The 15,635-nt window shown below is 34.1% G+C and overlaps 2 protein-coding genes across 5 annotated transcripts; one reads left to right on the forward strand and one right to left on the reverse strand.

The window, feature by feature from the left end:
* The first annotated feature begins 372 nt into the window (after window positions 1-372).
* LOC126674164 (beta-amyrin synthase) lies at window positions 373-5,716 on the forward strand. Its single transcript, XM_050368556.2, has 16 exons — window positions 373-523; window positions 599-807; window positions 2,140-2,325; window positions 2,403-2,690; window positions 2,764-2,848; window positions 2,960-3,126; window positions 3,226-3,417; window positions 3,502-3,735; window positions 3,820-3,942; window positions 4,335-4,433; window positions 4,531-4,587; window positions 4,663-4,853; window positions 4,949-5,126; window positions 5,208-5,288; window positions 5,365-5,448; window positions 5,531-5,716. Exons 2-16 carry the CDS (start codon window positions 604-606, stop codon window positions 5,651-5,653), a joined length of 2,292 nt encoding a protein of 763 aa, XP_050224513.1. The 5' UTR covers window positions 373-523; window positions 599-603; the 3' UTR covers window positions 5,654-5,716.
* Window positions 5,717-5,822: 106 nt separating this feature from the next.
* LOC126674163 (cycloartenol synthase-like) lies at window positions 5,823-15,392 on the reverse strand. 4 transcript variants are annotated; one of them, XM_050368554.2, is made up of 21 exons: window positions 15,134-15,390; window positions 14,737-14,867; window positions 13,906-14,048; window positions 11,785-12,051; window positions 11,497-11,688; window positions 11,329-11,418; window positions 11,044-11,232; window positions 10,869-10,953; window positions 10,433-10,603; window positions 10,062-10,246; window positions 9,757-9,870; window positions 9,483-9,605; window positions 9,281-9,403; window positions 9,111-9,209; window positions 8,309-8,365; window positions 7,686-7,732; window positions 7,442-7,585; window positions 7,178-7,355; window positions 6,980-7,060; window positions 6,718-6,801; window positions 5,823-6,155 (listed from the first exon to the last, which is right to left on the reverse strand). In XM_050368554.2, the coding sequence occupies exons 4-21, from the start codon at window positions 12,013-12,015 to the stop codon at window positions 6,042-6,044; spliced, it is 2,307 nt and encodes a 768-aa protein (XP_050224511.1). In that variant the 5' UTR covers window positions 12,016-12,051; window positions 13,906-14,048; window positions 14,737-14,867; window positions 15,134-15,390; the 3' UTR covers window positions 5,823-6,041. The 4 variants fall into 4 exon arrangements, with proteins under 4 accessions (XP_050224511.1, XP_050224509.1, XP_050224510.1 ...); XM_050368552.2 differs by having other exon boundaries at window positions 10,062-10,250; window positions 10,437-10,603; window positions 15,134-15,387; XM_050368553.2 differs by lacking the exon at window positions 14,737-14,867 and having other exon boundaries at window positions 10,062-10,250; window positions 10,437-10,603; window positions 15,134-15,387.
* Window positions 15,393-15,635: the final 243 nt, after the last annotated feature.

The raw sequence follows: 15,635 nt of genomic DNA on the forward strand, positions 1-15,635 counted from the left end.
CTAAAAAAATGAAAGTTTAGAGACCTGAGAAAGCCAAATAAAAATTAAATCACCTGATGAACCAAAAAAAATTAGGGACCTGAGAAAGCCAAATAAAAGTTGAGGCAGCCGATGACCTAAAACCGTATATTTTAGGGACCCAAAGTATGTTTAGCCATAAAAATAAGATGAGATTAAGATGGATGTACTGAATCTAGATAAATATTATCCTATTAAATAAATGGACAAGAAAAGGAATAAAGTATAAAGAGGATGAGGCCTTATTTTGTAGGAGGAGAAAATGTATATCACACATATCACACATATCATATGATCATATATACACATAAAAACTAAGCTTCCCACATTAGTTTCCCATATATACGCATCCAAACTCTTAAATCAAATCTTTTTTTTATATATAATAAAAACAAAATCTTCATATATTTCTATTAATACACATAATTATAAATAGTGTATATACGTGCTGCTACCAAGCTAGTGTGTACGTAGTCGAGTAATATCATTTATCCGTTGATTCCAGGTATATTGTAATGATTTTGTTATATGTTTATAAAAATTGATCTTCATATATTTAATTAAATATGATATGGTGTAGGAAGGATGTGGAAGTTGAAAATTGCAGAGAAAAATGAGAACGATGCATACTTATATAGCACCAACGACTACGTAGGACGCCAGACTTGGGAGTTTGATCCCGAAGCTGGTTCGCCTGAAGAGCGTGCTCAAGTTGAAGAAGCTCGTCTCCGTTTCTACGATCGTCGCTTTCAGGTTAAGCCAAGCGCGGACCTTCTCTGGCGTATGCAGGTACGTACTGCTTGTTTATTCATCATTAATTTCTATACTGGTTATATGATTATGAGAATGCAGTAATTGATATTGGTTCATTATAGAAAATAAGTAAACTAAAGAGTTAGGTAACGTCAAATGCTCAAAATATTAAGAAAAGAAAAAGATTGGTGATCGATGTATTGATGACCAATTACTTTAGTTTAGGTAAGTATCACATGAAATGACCTATCTTTTCTCTTCAAATCTTTTTATTATTTTTATTAATAATATTTCTTAATATTTATCCATTTTGTATATTGTTATATTAATTCCAATAAACTAATCAAGTAAAGTAAACTTATCACTAATTTTAGTCCGGCTCGTTCCAAATTTCTACGGATGAATATGAACTTTATTTTATTTAAAAAGGTTAACCCGCATAAAACTGTCCTTAACCCTTATAAATCTTGATATTCAATAATAATAAGATTTAAACAAAAAGATCGCAAACAAATAGAAGATCACGTGGGTGTTATAGTTAGAGATTCGGAAAAGGTTCATTTCCCCCTGAACTTAGTGTAAAAGATCAATTAAGACCAAATTTATGATTTTGGACAAAAACCACCCTTAGTTTGATATTTAGGTCCATTTTACCCCTTCAGCTTCAAATTATCCAATAATTTTCCGCCACACCATCTCCAACTAATATGCATAAAATGCTCCAATTATTTTGACACCTCATATGAAGGGGTAAAATAAGACATTTATGGTGTTTTCTTAAAACCATAAACTTGACCTTAATTGATATTTTGTGCCAAATTCAGGGGGCAAAATGAATGTTTGTTGATTCCATTATACAAAGTTATTTTCTTCGTTTACTAATAACTCCGTTGTGTGTATCAAAAGATCAGCGAATAATGTGCATGTTCTACTTAGATACTCAAATTTTTCATGTTAGGTCTTTGTTTTTTTTTATTATTATTAATACAGAGGTTTATTCTTAAAGGTTACTTTTTTGGGAATTCATAAAACAAAGTACTCCATTTCTTTTATTTACTTGTAAAAAGTACTCTGGCTTTAAAATTTTAAATTTTACACTCTTATTCTAATGTTTTTGTTTGCACTTTTTTCAGTTTTAAAAATACATAAAAGTATTCTTTCTAATTATTTTCTTAAAAACTATATGAAACCGCTAGAAACTATTTTTGAAACGATTGCATACTATATATGCTTTTAAAAACCATTTAAAATTGTTGGAAAAAAAACTGTTTGAAACTTTACCAATATTTATATTTTTTAGATATTTTTATAAATATCCCTTACTTTTTTTTAATTAACAAATTGTCTCACTTTTATGAAAAATTACAGTTTCTAAAGGAGAAAAAGTTCGAGCAGAAAATAGCAAAAGTGAAAATAGAAGAGGGTGAAGAAATAACATATGAAAAGGCAACACAGGCATTACGAAGGGCAGTCCACATATTCTGTGCCCTTCAAGCTTCTGACGGTCATTGGCCTGCTGAAAATGCTGGCCCTTTGTTCTTCCTTCCTCCATTAGTAAGTATTCATATTTATATGACACTGATCACGATTTAATGAAAATAAGCTAATTAATTATCTACGCTTACTTGTAGGTGATGTGTGTGTACATAACAGGACATTTAGAAATTGTGTTCCCGAGCGAGCATCGTAAGGAAATTCTGAGATACATTTACTATCATCAGAATGAAGATGGAGGTTGGGGGTTTCACATTGAAGGTCACAGCACCATGTTCTGCACCGTTCTTAGCTACATTTGCATGCGTATTCTCGGACAAGCTCTTGACGGCGGTCAGGACAATGCGTGTGCTCGAGCCAGAAGTTGGATTCATCAACATGGCGGTGTAACTTACATTCCCTCCTGGGGAAAGACTTGGCTCTCGGTAATGTATTATTTCTTTCCTTTCTTTGATATTTATCACGGATTGCTAACAACATAAAAATTAAATTGTGTAGATACTCGGTGTGTATGATTGGTCTGGAAGCAACCCGATGCCCCCTGAATTTTGGCTCCTTCCTTCGTTTCTGCCTATGCACCCAGGTGAGATCGATCAGAAAAATTTCTTATATAAATCTAGTACACCAAGTATGATTGCGATTTCTTTTATTGACTGTGTGACAAATCTCATCAGTCGTTGTTTGACTAATGCAGCAAAAATGTGGTGCTATTGTCGGATGGTTTACATGCCGATGTCTTATTTATATGGGAAAAGGTTTGTGGGACCTATCACTCCTCTCATTCTTCAACTCCGACAAGAACTCCACACTCAACCTTATGAACAAGTTAATTGGAAAAAAACTCGCCACCTTTGCGCTTCTGTCAGTTTCTCGCTCATACTCTTTCCATTTCATGTAATTAATTTATTTTCCATTTAATAATGTAATATTTATGTATTTTATCCGCACGACTGACTGCAGGAGGATCTGTATTATCCCCACCCGATGATTCAAGATTTGATGTGGGATGCTCTCTACGTATCCACCGAGCCTTTTCTCACACGCTGGCCTTTCAATAAATTGATCAGGAGCAAAGCTCTTCAAGTAACCATGAATCACATTCACTACGAAGATGAAAACAGTCGATACATTACCATTGGCTGCGTCGAAAAGGTAACATTATTAGTACTACACAAGCTAGTGAGGCTGCTCCCTCAATACATTATACTGTCTCTGATACTGGTCTTCGTTTCGTAGGTGCTATGCATGCTTGCTTGCTGGGTTGAAGATCCATATGGTGATTATTTCAAGAAACATCTTGCTAGGATTCCGGATTACATTTGGGTCGCGGAAGACGGAATGAAAATGCAGAGTTTTGGAAGTCAACAGTGGGACACTGGTTTTGCGATTCAAGCTTTGCTTGCTTGTAATCTTACTCACGAAATAGGTGATGTGCTCAAGAAAGGCCACGACTTCATAAAGAAATCTCAGGTTTTCTCTCTTTTCTACTACTATTATTAAATTTAATCTCTTCCGTCTCGGTTAATTCTTAAAAAAGAACTAAAATACTTTCAGGTCAAGAATGATCCTTCCGGAAACTTCAAAAGCATGTATAGACATAATTCTAAGGGATCGTGGACTTTCTCTGACCAAGACCATGGATGGCAAGTTTCAGATTGCACTGCAGAAGGACTCAAGGTATCAAACTTATTCACTTAGAATATTTTCCTGCGGGATTAAAAAAAATACAATTACTGAACTATAGGATGATTACACTTCGATTATCATCCTTTCAATTTTTACATTTTAACCCAACTTTCATTTTTTCCAAAAAAGAAAATTTCGACCATCAATTGCTTATGTGACAAGACAACAAAGAAGTTCGATGGCACATAAGCAATAATACACCTGGATTCACTAAGTAACTTCCCGGTGTTGGAAAAACGGAAGTTGTGTTATCAAAATGTAAAAAATAAAACTATGGTAACCGAAATGTAAAATGCTTATAGTACACTAACGACAAGAAATTTTAACACTTCCTGCTGTTATAAGCCTCACCCTTACCACATTAGTTTCTACTATAAATGCAGTGTTGCCTTCTTTTCTCCATGATGCCGCCTGAAATTGTTGGCGAGAAAATGGAGCCCCAACAGTTGTACGACGCTGTCAACATCCTCCTCTCGTTACAGGTGAGGATCTCTCTCGAAAAAATTTATATAATAACACAGCATTGTCATTGTGTAGCATTAATTGAAATGAAAAAGGCAACTTATATGTTAATTGCAGAGTAAGAATGGAGGTTTACCAGCGTGGGAGCCAGCCGGGGCTCAAGAATGGCTGGAAGTAAGTTACTTAATCTTTCTTTGTCCGTGATTTTGCGATGTTCATTAGCCAATGCCTAATCTTGGACTGTCTCAGCTACTAAATCCCACAGAATTTTTCGCTGACATAGTCATCGAGCACGAGTATGTGGAGTGCACTGCATCTGCAATCCATGCTTTAGTTTTGTTCAAGAAATTATACCCAGGGTATCGTAAGAAGGATATAGAGAGTTTCATCGTCAATGCTGTACGATACCTTGAACACATACAAAGGCCAGAAGGCGGATGGTACATTCCATCAATTACTTAGGGAATATTAATAATTTGTTAGCGTTTTGTTTCAAGTGGCTAAAGAAATATGTATTATATGGTAACTGAAATAGGTATGGCAACTGGGGAGTTTGCTTCACTTATGGTTCATGGTTTGCACTGGGAGGTCTAGCCGCTGCTGGCAAGAGTTACAACAATAGCGAAACAATGCGCAGAGGTGTTGATTTCCTCATCAGGATACAAAAAGAAGACGGAGGTTGGGGAGAGAGCTATTTGTCGTGCCCGGAGAAGGTAAATGAATAACATATATTTACTGTTGAGGCAACGAATTCATGAAAATAGACGGAAATGAAAAGGAAAATTTAAATGCAGAAATATGTGAGTCTAGAAGGAAACAGATCGAATCTGGTGCATACAGCATGGTCGATGATGGGTCTGATTAGTGCCGGGCAGGTGAGTGTATGAAGATATATAATAGAGTAATGAGCAGGTGTTTTGTTTACGATTCTAATTGTAATTGGAATAACAGATGGATAGAGACCCGAGACCTCTTCACCGAGCAGCAAAGTTGATAATCAACTCTCAATTGGAAGATGGTGATTTTCCTCAACAGGTTACTAACTCTTCGACTTAAGCTAAAATTTTGGTACTTATTCACACAACACAAATTAACTTTGTAATTCAATGAATGCCAGGAAATCACGGGTGTGTTCAATAAGAACTGCATGTTACACTATGCAGCATACAGAAGTATCTACCCGCTATGGGCTCTAGCAGAATATCGAAAACGTGTTCCTTTGCCTTCCAACACTATTTAAAATATGTTTGTTGTATTTGTCATTACTTAACCATAATGATAAACCTCACACGATTTCCAGAAATTCCAACCTTCAACTTACTTCTATTGAAGTAGAAATACGCTTCTCTATAAACATGAACAAGAAATCAAAATTCCCAGAAGTCTGACCTTCAACTTACTTCTAAAGATATAGAAATGGCAACTTTCCATTGTTTTTTCATTTTTTTATTAACCATATCAATCATTACAGAAACTACTAGCGATTCCAATTAATAACGTCAACGACAAATGAAAATTAAAATCACCATCTGGAACTCCAATTACAGAAACTGCTAGCAACTTCCGAAGAACATTAAAATCTCCATCTGGAAGGTTGTTACTAGAAAGTAATGGTAACACTTATAGATTTAAAGAGCTTGCAATACTCGGCAACGATATTCTCCAAGGGCCCATATGGGAAATATATTTCGATATGCAGAATAGCTGATCATACAATTCTTGTTGAAAACTCCCATGATCTCCTATAATTAATTATACATATTAGTACCAAGCTAATATATAAGTCTATAATCAATTTAACTAAAATCCCAATATAAAATGCAGATGTATAACGATCATGATTTCTGATGATGTTTTCATAGAATTTAAACCTTTTTTTGTATGAAAAAATCTGTAAAGTTTCATCAATTGAGTGTTTTTTAAATGAAAAGATAATTTATTTTTTCCAGATAAAATTCAATAAGATATACTCCCCACGTCTCAATACAATTGCCCACTTTCTTCTTCTTTTCCCAAAAAAAATTATTTTTCTAGTAAATTACAATCTTTAAAAATAATCTTTCTACATTGCCCTTATTTGAAGTCTACTGTTTATTGTCATTATTCCACGGAAGTGGATTAGTTATTTAATAAGGGTATAAAAGGGAAAATGAGATAAAATTGTAAGTATGTAGAATATTAATTATGTTTTCTTAAACTATATGAAAATGGCAAAGTGAACAATTGTATTGGGATGGAGAGTGTATATGGTAGTCAGATAATGTCTATATGCAGCAGCTTGGTAAAAACAGAAAGCTCATTTACCTGTTGGGGAAAATCTCCATTCTCCATTTGAGAATTTATCAGTATCCTTGCTGCACGGTGCAGTGGCGTTGCATCTCTCTCAGCCTTCATAAATCACGAAAAAAATATGAATAACTAATTGTCTCTCAACAGTAAAAAGAGGTAAAATTAGTTGCATTAAGTCATTAACATTAGACACCTAACCTAACTCTGATGTAATTCATTCAATTTCTAAAGTTCTGCATATCTCGAAAACAAAATGCTGTATTGGTTGAGCATATACCTGCCCAGCATCAATGAGTGCTAACATAGCCCATCCAGTATTAACTATGTGCGGTCTATCGTCTTCAAGATTTGCATAGACCTGCTCAGAAAGACATTAAAATGACCGCACGTTTCGTAGAAGTATGAAAGTGATCACTCAAAAAAAATTAGGTGAAAATCATAGAATATCTAATTGAAATATGAAGGATGATCATACCTTGTTTTGACATGATAGGTAACTCTCTCCCCAGCCACCGGTGGAGAGCTCTTTTGACAACAAATAGTCGCAAGCTTTACGAATGCTGTAAGAACTATTATATGTCCTACCAGCAGCAATCAAACCCTTTATCCCAAACCACCCAGCATAAGTGAAGCAAACTCCCCAGGATCCATACCTTTCAATAGAAGCTAGAAAACTCAATCACCTCCAAGAAAAACTTGACCAGAACCACACATACGAGAATAACATGCATAAGCCTACCATGAACCATCTTTTGCTTGAATCTCTTCAATGAACTTTGCAGCTTTGAAAATGCAATTATCTATTTCTTCTCGCCTATGGCCAGGGTACAATTTCTTGAATGATGTCAAAGCTTGGATTGCTGCCGATGTACATTCTACATATCTAAGTCATAAATCTAATTTAACTTCATCATAATATTTCGTGAAGTCGCTAAAGTAACTTATAAAACAAATATGAAGATGGAGCTGAGTTGAAATCTTACGGATAATCAATGACAATGTCACCAAACGTTTCAGCAGGGTTGATTAGCTGAAATAGACCAAAAACAATAATTAAAAAGAATTATAGCTAAAATGTCAGCAAGAAGAAGCTAATCACGCATGTATGGATGAAAAAATAACATGTCACATAATGGGTGCCTTTTCCTTTTCTAAAAATAAGGGTAGATATTTTTAAAACTTAATTTATCGTGGTCAAAACTGCGATACTCTAATGAGAAAGAGCGTCATTGTTATAACCTGCGACAGATGCAATCAGAAGACAGATTTAACTGGGTTCGGCTCATCTTACAGAATTACCATCATAATGTTGTTTGCTGTCTACTGAAGATAAATCAACCAACACCTTATTATATGAAAAGATAAAATATGGTCATAAAAAAACATAAATTTTGGGTTCTGGATGAGTATTAACAACAATTTGAGTTTCCATTGTTGCACATACCACGTAGAGACTTAGAGAAGCACAAAGAATGGGGATTCAGTCGCACATGATGTTTTTCACATTCAGCACAACCAATTAATTGAAATCAGCATTCAACATCAAATATAAATGATAAGGTAAGTGCTTTGATTATGCAAAGGGATAAAACATAAAATTAGTTACCTCCAACCATCGGTAGGACCTTGTCAATTCATATGTTGCAAAGCCGCCATCAGCATTCTGCAATGGTTCCAATATAGAACATCCTTGGAATAAATAAAAGTCTCTAGATACCAGAATTTAAAAAGATGGAATGTAAGCTCCTTTTGACTTGAAGATGCAAAGTCTATTAAAATGAAGTGTCCAATTCGTAGAATTAAGACTGAAATGCAAATAAATGCCATTAATATCTAATATTAAAATATTTCAAAAAATAATATTTAATATTAAAAGATCTGCCAGTGCCATAAGCAAGCATTCGCTTTAACCAGGTTTGCAAGATTTTGTATATCCCGTATTTCAAAAAATAATATTTAATATTAAAAGATCTTCCAGTGCCATAAGCAAGCATTCGCTTTAACCAGGTTTGCAACATTTTATGTATCCCGTTTTCATCCAAGTAACATACAGAAAGAAAAGAAGAAAAAACGGATTATCTCGGTAATAACATCTCTGTGACCGAGCATTAGCCTGATTTTCATATTCTTACTATCATTCAACTCTTGTAGACAATACTTTTATCTTAAGTTAAGGAAAGGTGTGGGAAGGGATAGGAGCATCAATCTGTAGCTAATTATGTTAATCGCAGGTTTCTTCTCCAAGCTTCTGCTTTGCTTGAAGCACCAAACCCCCACTCTCCCTATATTTGAGTAATGTTTGCTCCAACATATATTCAAGTGCACCATGACACTCGCATCCGTAACCTCAATAATGTATTTGTAGGACTAACATATCAGATTTAGTGTCAGTGATAACCTACTCTTACCTGTAGGGAAATGATAACATTTACAGCATCATACATCTGCTTCGCGCATAATGGTTTCCCAACTATTTCCTCTGGAAGTTTTGCCAACAATACCACAGCCTGTAAATGAAACAAATAAAAAAAACGGTTCCAATAGAATATATTTCTCAACACATTTAGTAATATTTAACCTTTAACCCTTCCGCAGTGCAGTCCGAAATGGGCCATCCATGATCTGCAGTCGAGAATGGCCAAGCACCTTTAGAAATGTGGCGATACCAGTAATTTAGATCTCCAGGACAATCCTCTAGCACCTTTTATAGAAGTACAATGAGCTGCGTATGGAGGAAAATTAATTTTAAGTCTGGTAGTATGATCTCTGCAAATAAGTACCTGCGAATTTTTTATAAACTCGTGTGCTTTTCTTAAGGTTGGACCATATTCTTGACCAAGGTCTGTAGAAATAATTGCTTGAACAGCAAAAGTAGTATCCCATGCTTGACTTCCATTATAACCCTGCAAATATCAGTTCTATTTGTCAGTTATTATCTCCTGTGCCAATGTGCCACTTAACGGTGACATATATTGAGACAATCCAAAGAGGCAGGGGAGACTAGCATTAATAAATTACCACTCACGTAATGTCGTAATGATACACAACACACACCTGCATTTTCATGCCGTCTTCAGCAATCCATAAATAATCATACAGCCTTGCAAGATGCAGTTTAAATGCTTCAGAGAGTGGATCTTCAACCCAACAACAAAGCATATTCAACACCTGCATAAATACATTATAAGCAACCATGAGAAACCATAAAGTTATACGAAGTCCAAAGACCAAGAGAATCAGGAAAGAACTAAAGCAGCCATGCAGGTGGCATTAGAAACAAATGATTGAATACGCTTCCATTATTTTGAAAGAAAACAAAAGGCAGAGAATCATCATAGTTTCTTCTGGTATATACGTACCTTGTTGACAGGCCCTATGCAAAGGTACCGAGTGTTCTCATCTTCATAATGAATATGCTGCATTACAGTATTCAAAGCCTTCTCCCTCAACTTTTTAACAGGCCACCATTTGAAAATAGGCTCATATGCATAGTGAAGAGATGCCCAGAGAATATCCTGAACTAGGGGATGTGGATAATATAGGTCTTCCTACCAAAATTAGCAGAAGTCACATGTCAACATGAAATAAAAGAGCTCAGAGTTGACAAAAGTTAGAGAAAAAGCTTCCTAGGTGTTTAAATGGAGCAGTTCTGACATGACATAAGAATATAAAAAACACATAATACATAATGTTGGAGCACAAATCTTAAGCAAACAACTTAGATCCTTACCAACCTTTGCACATGTATTCCGAGCTGTGTTCCAATCTATTTCATGGTAAGGAACCGCATACAACTCTTTTCTCAAAGATACAATTGTTGGTGTAATAGGGCCAACAAACCTCTTCCCATATAGATATGACATGGGTAAATACACCATTCGACAATGGCACCACATCCTTCCTGTGGTGAGAAAAATTAGCAATATTAGCAATGATCACTACATGCAACATTCAACAACACATTGCATCACAATCAACTGAAAAGGCTAAATTCGCTTGATATTCTAACTTCGCGGAACTTTTGATATTCCAACATGTCCATTAATAAAATTATGAACTTCAACTAGATAGGCCTGCTTGAAAAACGAGAATGAATTTGTTGTGCTTGACAAAAGAAAACAGGCAGGATAAGTAACTATCAGAATACTTCTAGCTAATTAACACACCTGGATGTACTGGGAGAAGGTAAGGACATAGCCATACTTCAGGTGGTAGTGGATTATTCCCAGACCACTCATATACCCCGAGCACCTAAGGTGAAGAAATAATTGAATGTGTTAGAAGGACGGTAATCTTTTCTTATGTCTTCAAAGGAGGACTCAACAGAAGTAGAGAGAGCACCGTAAGCCACATTTTCCCCCAAGAAGTGATAGCAGTAGCACCACCATGATCCAAGATCCAGGTGCGAGCCATTTCCATCTCCCCACTGTCAGCAAGTTGACCAAGCAACCGCAAGGTAATGTAGTTAAGAACAGTACCAAACATGGTACTAGGGCCCTCAATATGAAGACCCCAACCACCATCTCTATTCTGCAAAACCCTGATATTTTTAGTGAACGGGAAGCCAATTTGCATTCGAAATATACTAAAAGTTAAGATATAAAGATAAATTTGCATGAAATATACCTGGTGGTTGTATAAATATCTGCACATTTCAAATTGATGCTGTATAGACAAAACAGTATTAAGAACTCCAGTGATGGCCAGAGTGATGACCTGTTATAGAGTAATAATGAGTATGTGAATTGGATAAAGAAATAACTGGCGGAATAGCACGAAATAGAATTAACATACGAGACCAGGAAGTAAAAACAAAGGGCCGCCATAGTCGCCTGGCCAATGACCGTCCCGGGACTGAAGAGTCGAATAAAAATGAAGAGCTCTTCTTAAGGTAGTTGTGACAGCCTCCTCTGTCACTTCTTCATCCACTTTCACTTGGGGCGGCAATTCATTCAAACTGTAACCGCTCTGGTTTTCCTTCGCAAACTGCAATATATAAATTCCAAATTTAAGAAGATACATTACATTTTTTCCTAATTACACAATGCATTACAATTAAACTAAATTAAAAAATTACTAAACCTGAATTCTGAGGAGAAGATCGGAGCTATGTTTCTGATTGAACCGATTCTGGCGGAATTGAGAGCGAGCATTTTCCAGAAGAGTAAGCTCATCTGAATTAGTCTCAGCCTCATCATCTCCACAAAACTCCCAGACTTGACGGCCGGCGTGATTGTTGACAGTCCTTAACCCTAAGGATGAAGCTTCACTGTGACTGTTGACAGTGTCTTCTCCGATCTTCAGCCCCCACATTTTGTTCTCTGGTCAAACTTAACCTCGACAGATCAACTGTAGTATAAATAGATTAAATTAATGAATATATGGTGAGTTTTTGGCAGTTTATTGATTTGTTTAGTACGGCATTGTCTCTAGTTTTGGATTCTTGCAGATAAAATACAAGATCAAATTGAAAAAAAAATCAATCAGATCTTATAGAATCAAAATTTTAATTACTCCGCCATTGCTAGCAAACAACAATAGTTTTACTGGTGCATTCATATAGAATATTTTTTTAAGTTAGGCTTGAACTTCAAACTTTAGGAGAGGATCCCATGCCCCAACTACTGATTTTACCAGAAAAAATAAGCTTACATCAACATTCAAATTCAAACCTAAATCAATGTTTTGCCTATGGATTGAGATTCTCTCAAGTTCATTTGAACTTGAGGGGGTCATGTTCAATGAACGGTGTAGATTAATTTGATTAAAGTTGTGTTTTTTTTATCTACACCGTTCATTTTATAATGAGTGGTGTACATCATGAACATGACTCCCTCAAGTTCAAAAAAATGAACTTGAGGGAATCCCAATCCTTTGCCTATCTCCATTTATTAATGGCTCTCCTAGGCTCCTAGCTGAGGAAAATTTGGCTCCCCCAGTACAGGAAAATTTGGCTCCCCTAGTACAGGAGTAATTAAAAGACGAAAATTACTTTTATATTTTTATATTATTAATAAATATATATGAATTCTTATCTTTTACATAGAATTCAAAAAAAAAAAATGAATTGCTGTGCATCGATTTTTGTCTGAGTGATTCAATAAATATATATGAATTCTTATCTCTGATGGTGTGATTATATATAAAAAAAGATTGTCGGAAATAATATTGGTAAAAAAACTAAATGTATTAGTTTTATTATAAATAATAATTGTAAAATAAAATAGATATATTTTTTTTTGATGGGAAAATAGATATATTTAATGAATAAAATATAAATATTGTTTGATGTGAATTAAGAATTTTTTTTTTAGGAGGTGAATTAAGAATTTTTTTAAAAGTTGGATAAAAAAATTTAAAAAACAATTTAATACTTAAAAGTTTAACTTATTTGAATATTGGTAGACAAATTTTTTTTCTAACGAAATATCTCCTCTAACTTAAAAACTCTTTAATTATATTAGAACTATTAGATGTTGTAAACTTTAATTTTTCAAACTAGATGAATTTTACCAACAATTTCAAATGATATATTTCAAGAAAATTTTATAAAACGTTGGTTGTCATTATGAGAGACAACTTAACATCATCAAATCAATAAAAATTGAAAAGTCAATTTTTAGCTGAAGGAAATTTAGAGATTAATTTTGTATCCCGAAACATTAAAATTAAACAAAATTCATGAAATGGTGAAAATTTAGTCTTAAAAAAACTGCATACTTTGACATAAGAAGATAAATCAATAACTGCAACTTTTTAACCAAGATAAATCAATAATGGCCAAAATACTAACTTCATTTCTAAAAAAACTGCATACTTTTTAACTAAAATTTTATTCCTTTTTATTATCATTTTCAATATATGATACTCATTTGACTAAGACACATAAGACTTGTTCCACTATTGATTGAAACTTGTCTGATTCTTCTTGAAGCTGTCTTCCACTTTCTAAGAACTTATTACAGAATAAGAAAGACAGAAGAGAGAATCTACAAATAGTAAACTGTATCAGCTATATTGCTAGAGAACATCCCATTCATACCAGGGTCAAACTACTTGCTCCCTATATATCCAGTTTGTTTCCTAAAGGATGTGATTTCTAGTATTCATAACTGAAAATCCTACTGGACAACATACTTGCCAATATTAGCTTAGGTAGACACAAAAATACCAAAGTAAAGGAGCAGAGAGAGCATAATGAACCTGGTGACAGTATTTCTTTCAAACTGTAGATCCACGCTCATTCACTTAATCCATGAACACCATGAAGCCCCTCATTTTTCTCCTTATTCTCTTAGGTTTTCAATTAATTTCAGCCTCGCAGTCAGAGCAAAATGATGAACTATCTGGAGAAGAGTACATAGAATTGCATTCTTTAGATGATTGTATTCAAAAATATATATTTATGCTTAAAATAAATCAAGCACCAGTAACTCAAAATGACCATATTGGAGGTACTACAAGCACCAGTAACTCAAGACATAATGAATTAGCTTTATTTAGTGGAACAAGTTATGCATTGATACGTTGATGACATAATCACACTCCAATACTAGCGAGCCACTTAACATATTTAATCTTGTTTGATTTAGTTTTCATGAACATGGTTTGTCATCAAAGTCTCTTTAATTTCCATGTACATGATTGTTTAAATGATAACAAATATAACAGCACAAAATAAAGAAATTAATGGGACTTATCCACTTAACAAAAATTAAAAAATGAGCTCACATTTTTTTGCAGTTAATTCAATTAACCATCAACTCCTAAGTAATTATGGTTATTTGCAGGAAGCCGCCAAACTAGAAAATATCTATAATCATTGAAATATCTAACCATCTTAACTGCTTAAACTCACAACACTTTATGTATGCAACTACCACATGTGATATTCTAAGAGATATCATACAATGTCCTTCGAGTAAACTCATACCGCTATACATTTTTTTTATTATGTATAACTGAAGATAAGAGGTATAGCACACAAACAATCGAGCATTATAGCAACACTGAAATGACAGCAAGCAAAGTTACCTGATGGTAATCCTGATCAGAAGCACAAGTTAGCAGTCTTAAATCAGAATGAACCACAAGTTAGCATTCTAAATCAGAATGAAGTTCTTCACTTGAAAATGAGGTATATCACTGTAAACTGTTAACTTCACCTGAAATTTGTTGATATTAGATCAGAAACTCAAACTTAGAAATCCCACACTAAAATCAACAGATCAAAGTCTAAATTCTGAATCAAATTCTGTCAGTAAACAAAGAAGAAATCAAGCTCAGATGTCATTCAAAATCAGAAACAAAAGATAAACCTAAAATCAAAATCAGAATCAATCTATTAAAACCTAAAATAAAAACTAATTGAAAAAAAAACTTCAAACTATAATTTTAAGTAATGATTTCTATAAAAACCAATAGAAACTACCTCGAATCGGTGAAAAAATCGATTGTTGATATTGATTGATCTCTGTATCAATCGATGAAAAAAACCTAATCAATCGCTGAATCGATAGAAACCTAATTTCTAATCCTTGTACAAGTTGAAAAATCAATCTCTGTATTTAATCACTGAATCAATTAAAGCATTTACATTGTATGAATCATTTAAAGCTTTGTATTTGAATGAAAAACGATTAAAGTGAAAGGGACTGAAGTAAATAGCGAGAATGAGAAAAACGATTAAGGTGAAAGTGAGAATCTGCATAGCTGAAAGAAATTTTAAAATTCCTATTTTAACCCTTAATATATATGGAGACGGTTTGAACCGTTGTTATTGATAGGAGTAGAAATACTCCTATATTTTATGTGTTTTATATGTCATATATGTGCATTTGACGTTTGGTTTTGAGCTTCTTTGTACTCATTTTTGTGTTTGAGCATTTCAGGAATAATTGGGAGTTTGTCATGATATTCAAGCTAATTGGAAG

Source organism: Mercurialis annua, linkage group LG3, assembly GCF_937616625.2.
Source record: "Mercurialis annua linkage group LG3, ddMerAnnu1.2, whole genome shotgun sequence".
In the NCBI taxonomy this organism is placed as follows: Eukaryota; Viridiplantae; Streptophyta; class Magnoliopsida; order Malpighiales; family Euphorbiaceae; genus Mercurialis; species Mercurialis annua.

Bases quoted from the DNA above. Each gene is read 5' to 3' on its own strand.
- LOC126674164 (XM_050368556.2), top strand. From the start codon at position 604: ATGTGGAAGTTGAAAATTGCAGAGAAAAATGAGAACGATGCATACTTA. The intron at 2,691-2,763 runs GTAATGTATTAT...TAAATTGTGTAG, and splicing joins GGGGAAAGACTTGGCTCTCG to ATACTCGGTGTGTATGATTG. The intron at 3,736-3,819 runs GTTTTCTCTCTT...AAATACTTTCAG, and splicing joins ACTTCATAAAGAAATCTCAG to GTCAAGAATGATCCTTCCGG.
- LOC126674163 (XM_050368554.2), bottom strand. From the start codon at position 12,015: ATGTGGGGGCTGAAGATCGGAGAAGACACTGTCAACAGTCACAGTGAA. The intron at 10,954-11,043 runs GTGCTCTCTCTA...TCTTCACCTTAG, and splicing joins GGGGGAAAATGTGGCTTACG to GTGCTCGGGGTATATGAGTG. The intron at 8,366-9,110 runs GTAAGAGTAGGT...GAACCATTGCAG, and splicing joins ATGTTATCATTTCCCTACAG to AATGCTGATGGCGGCTTTGC.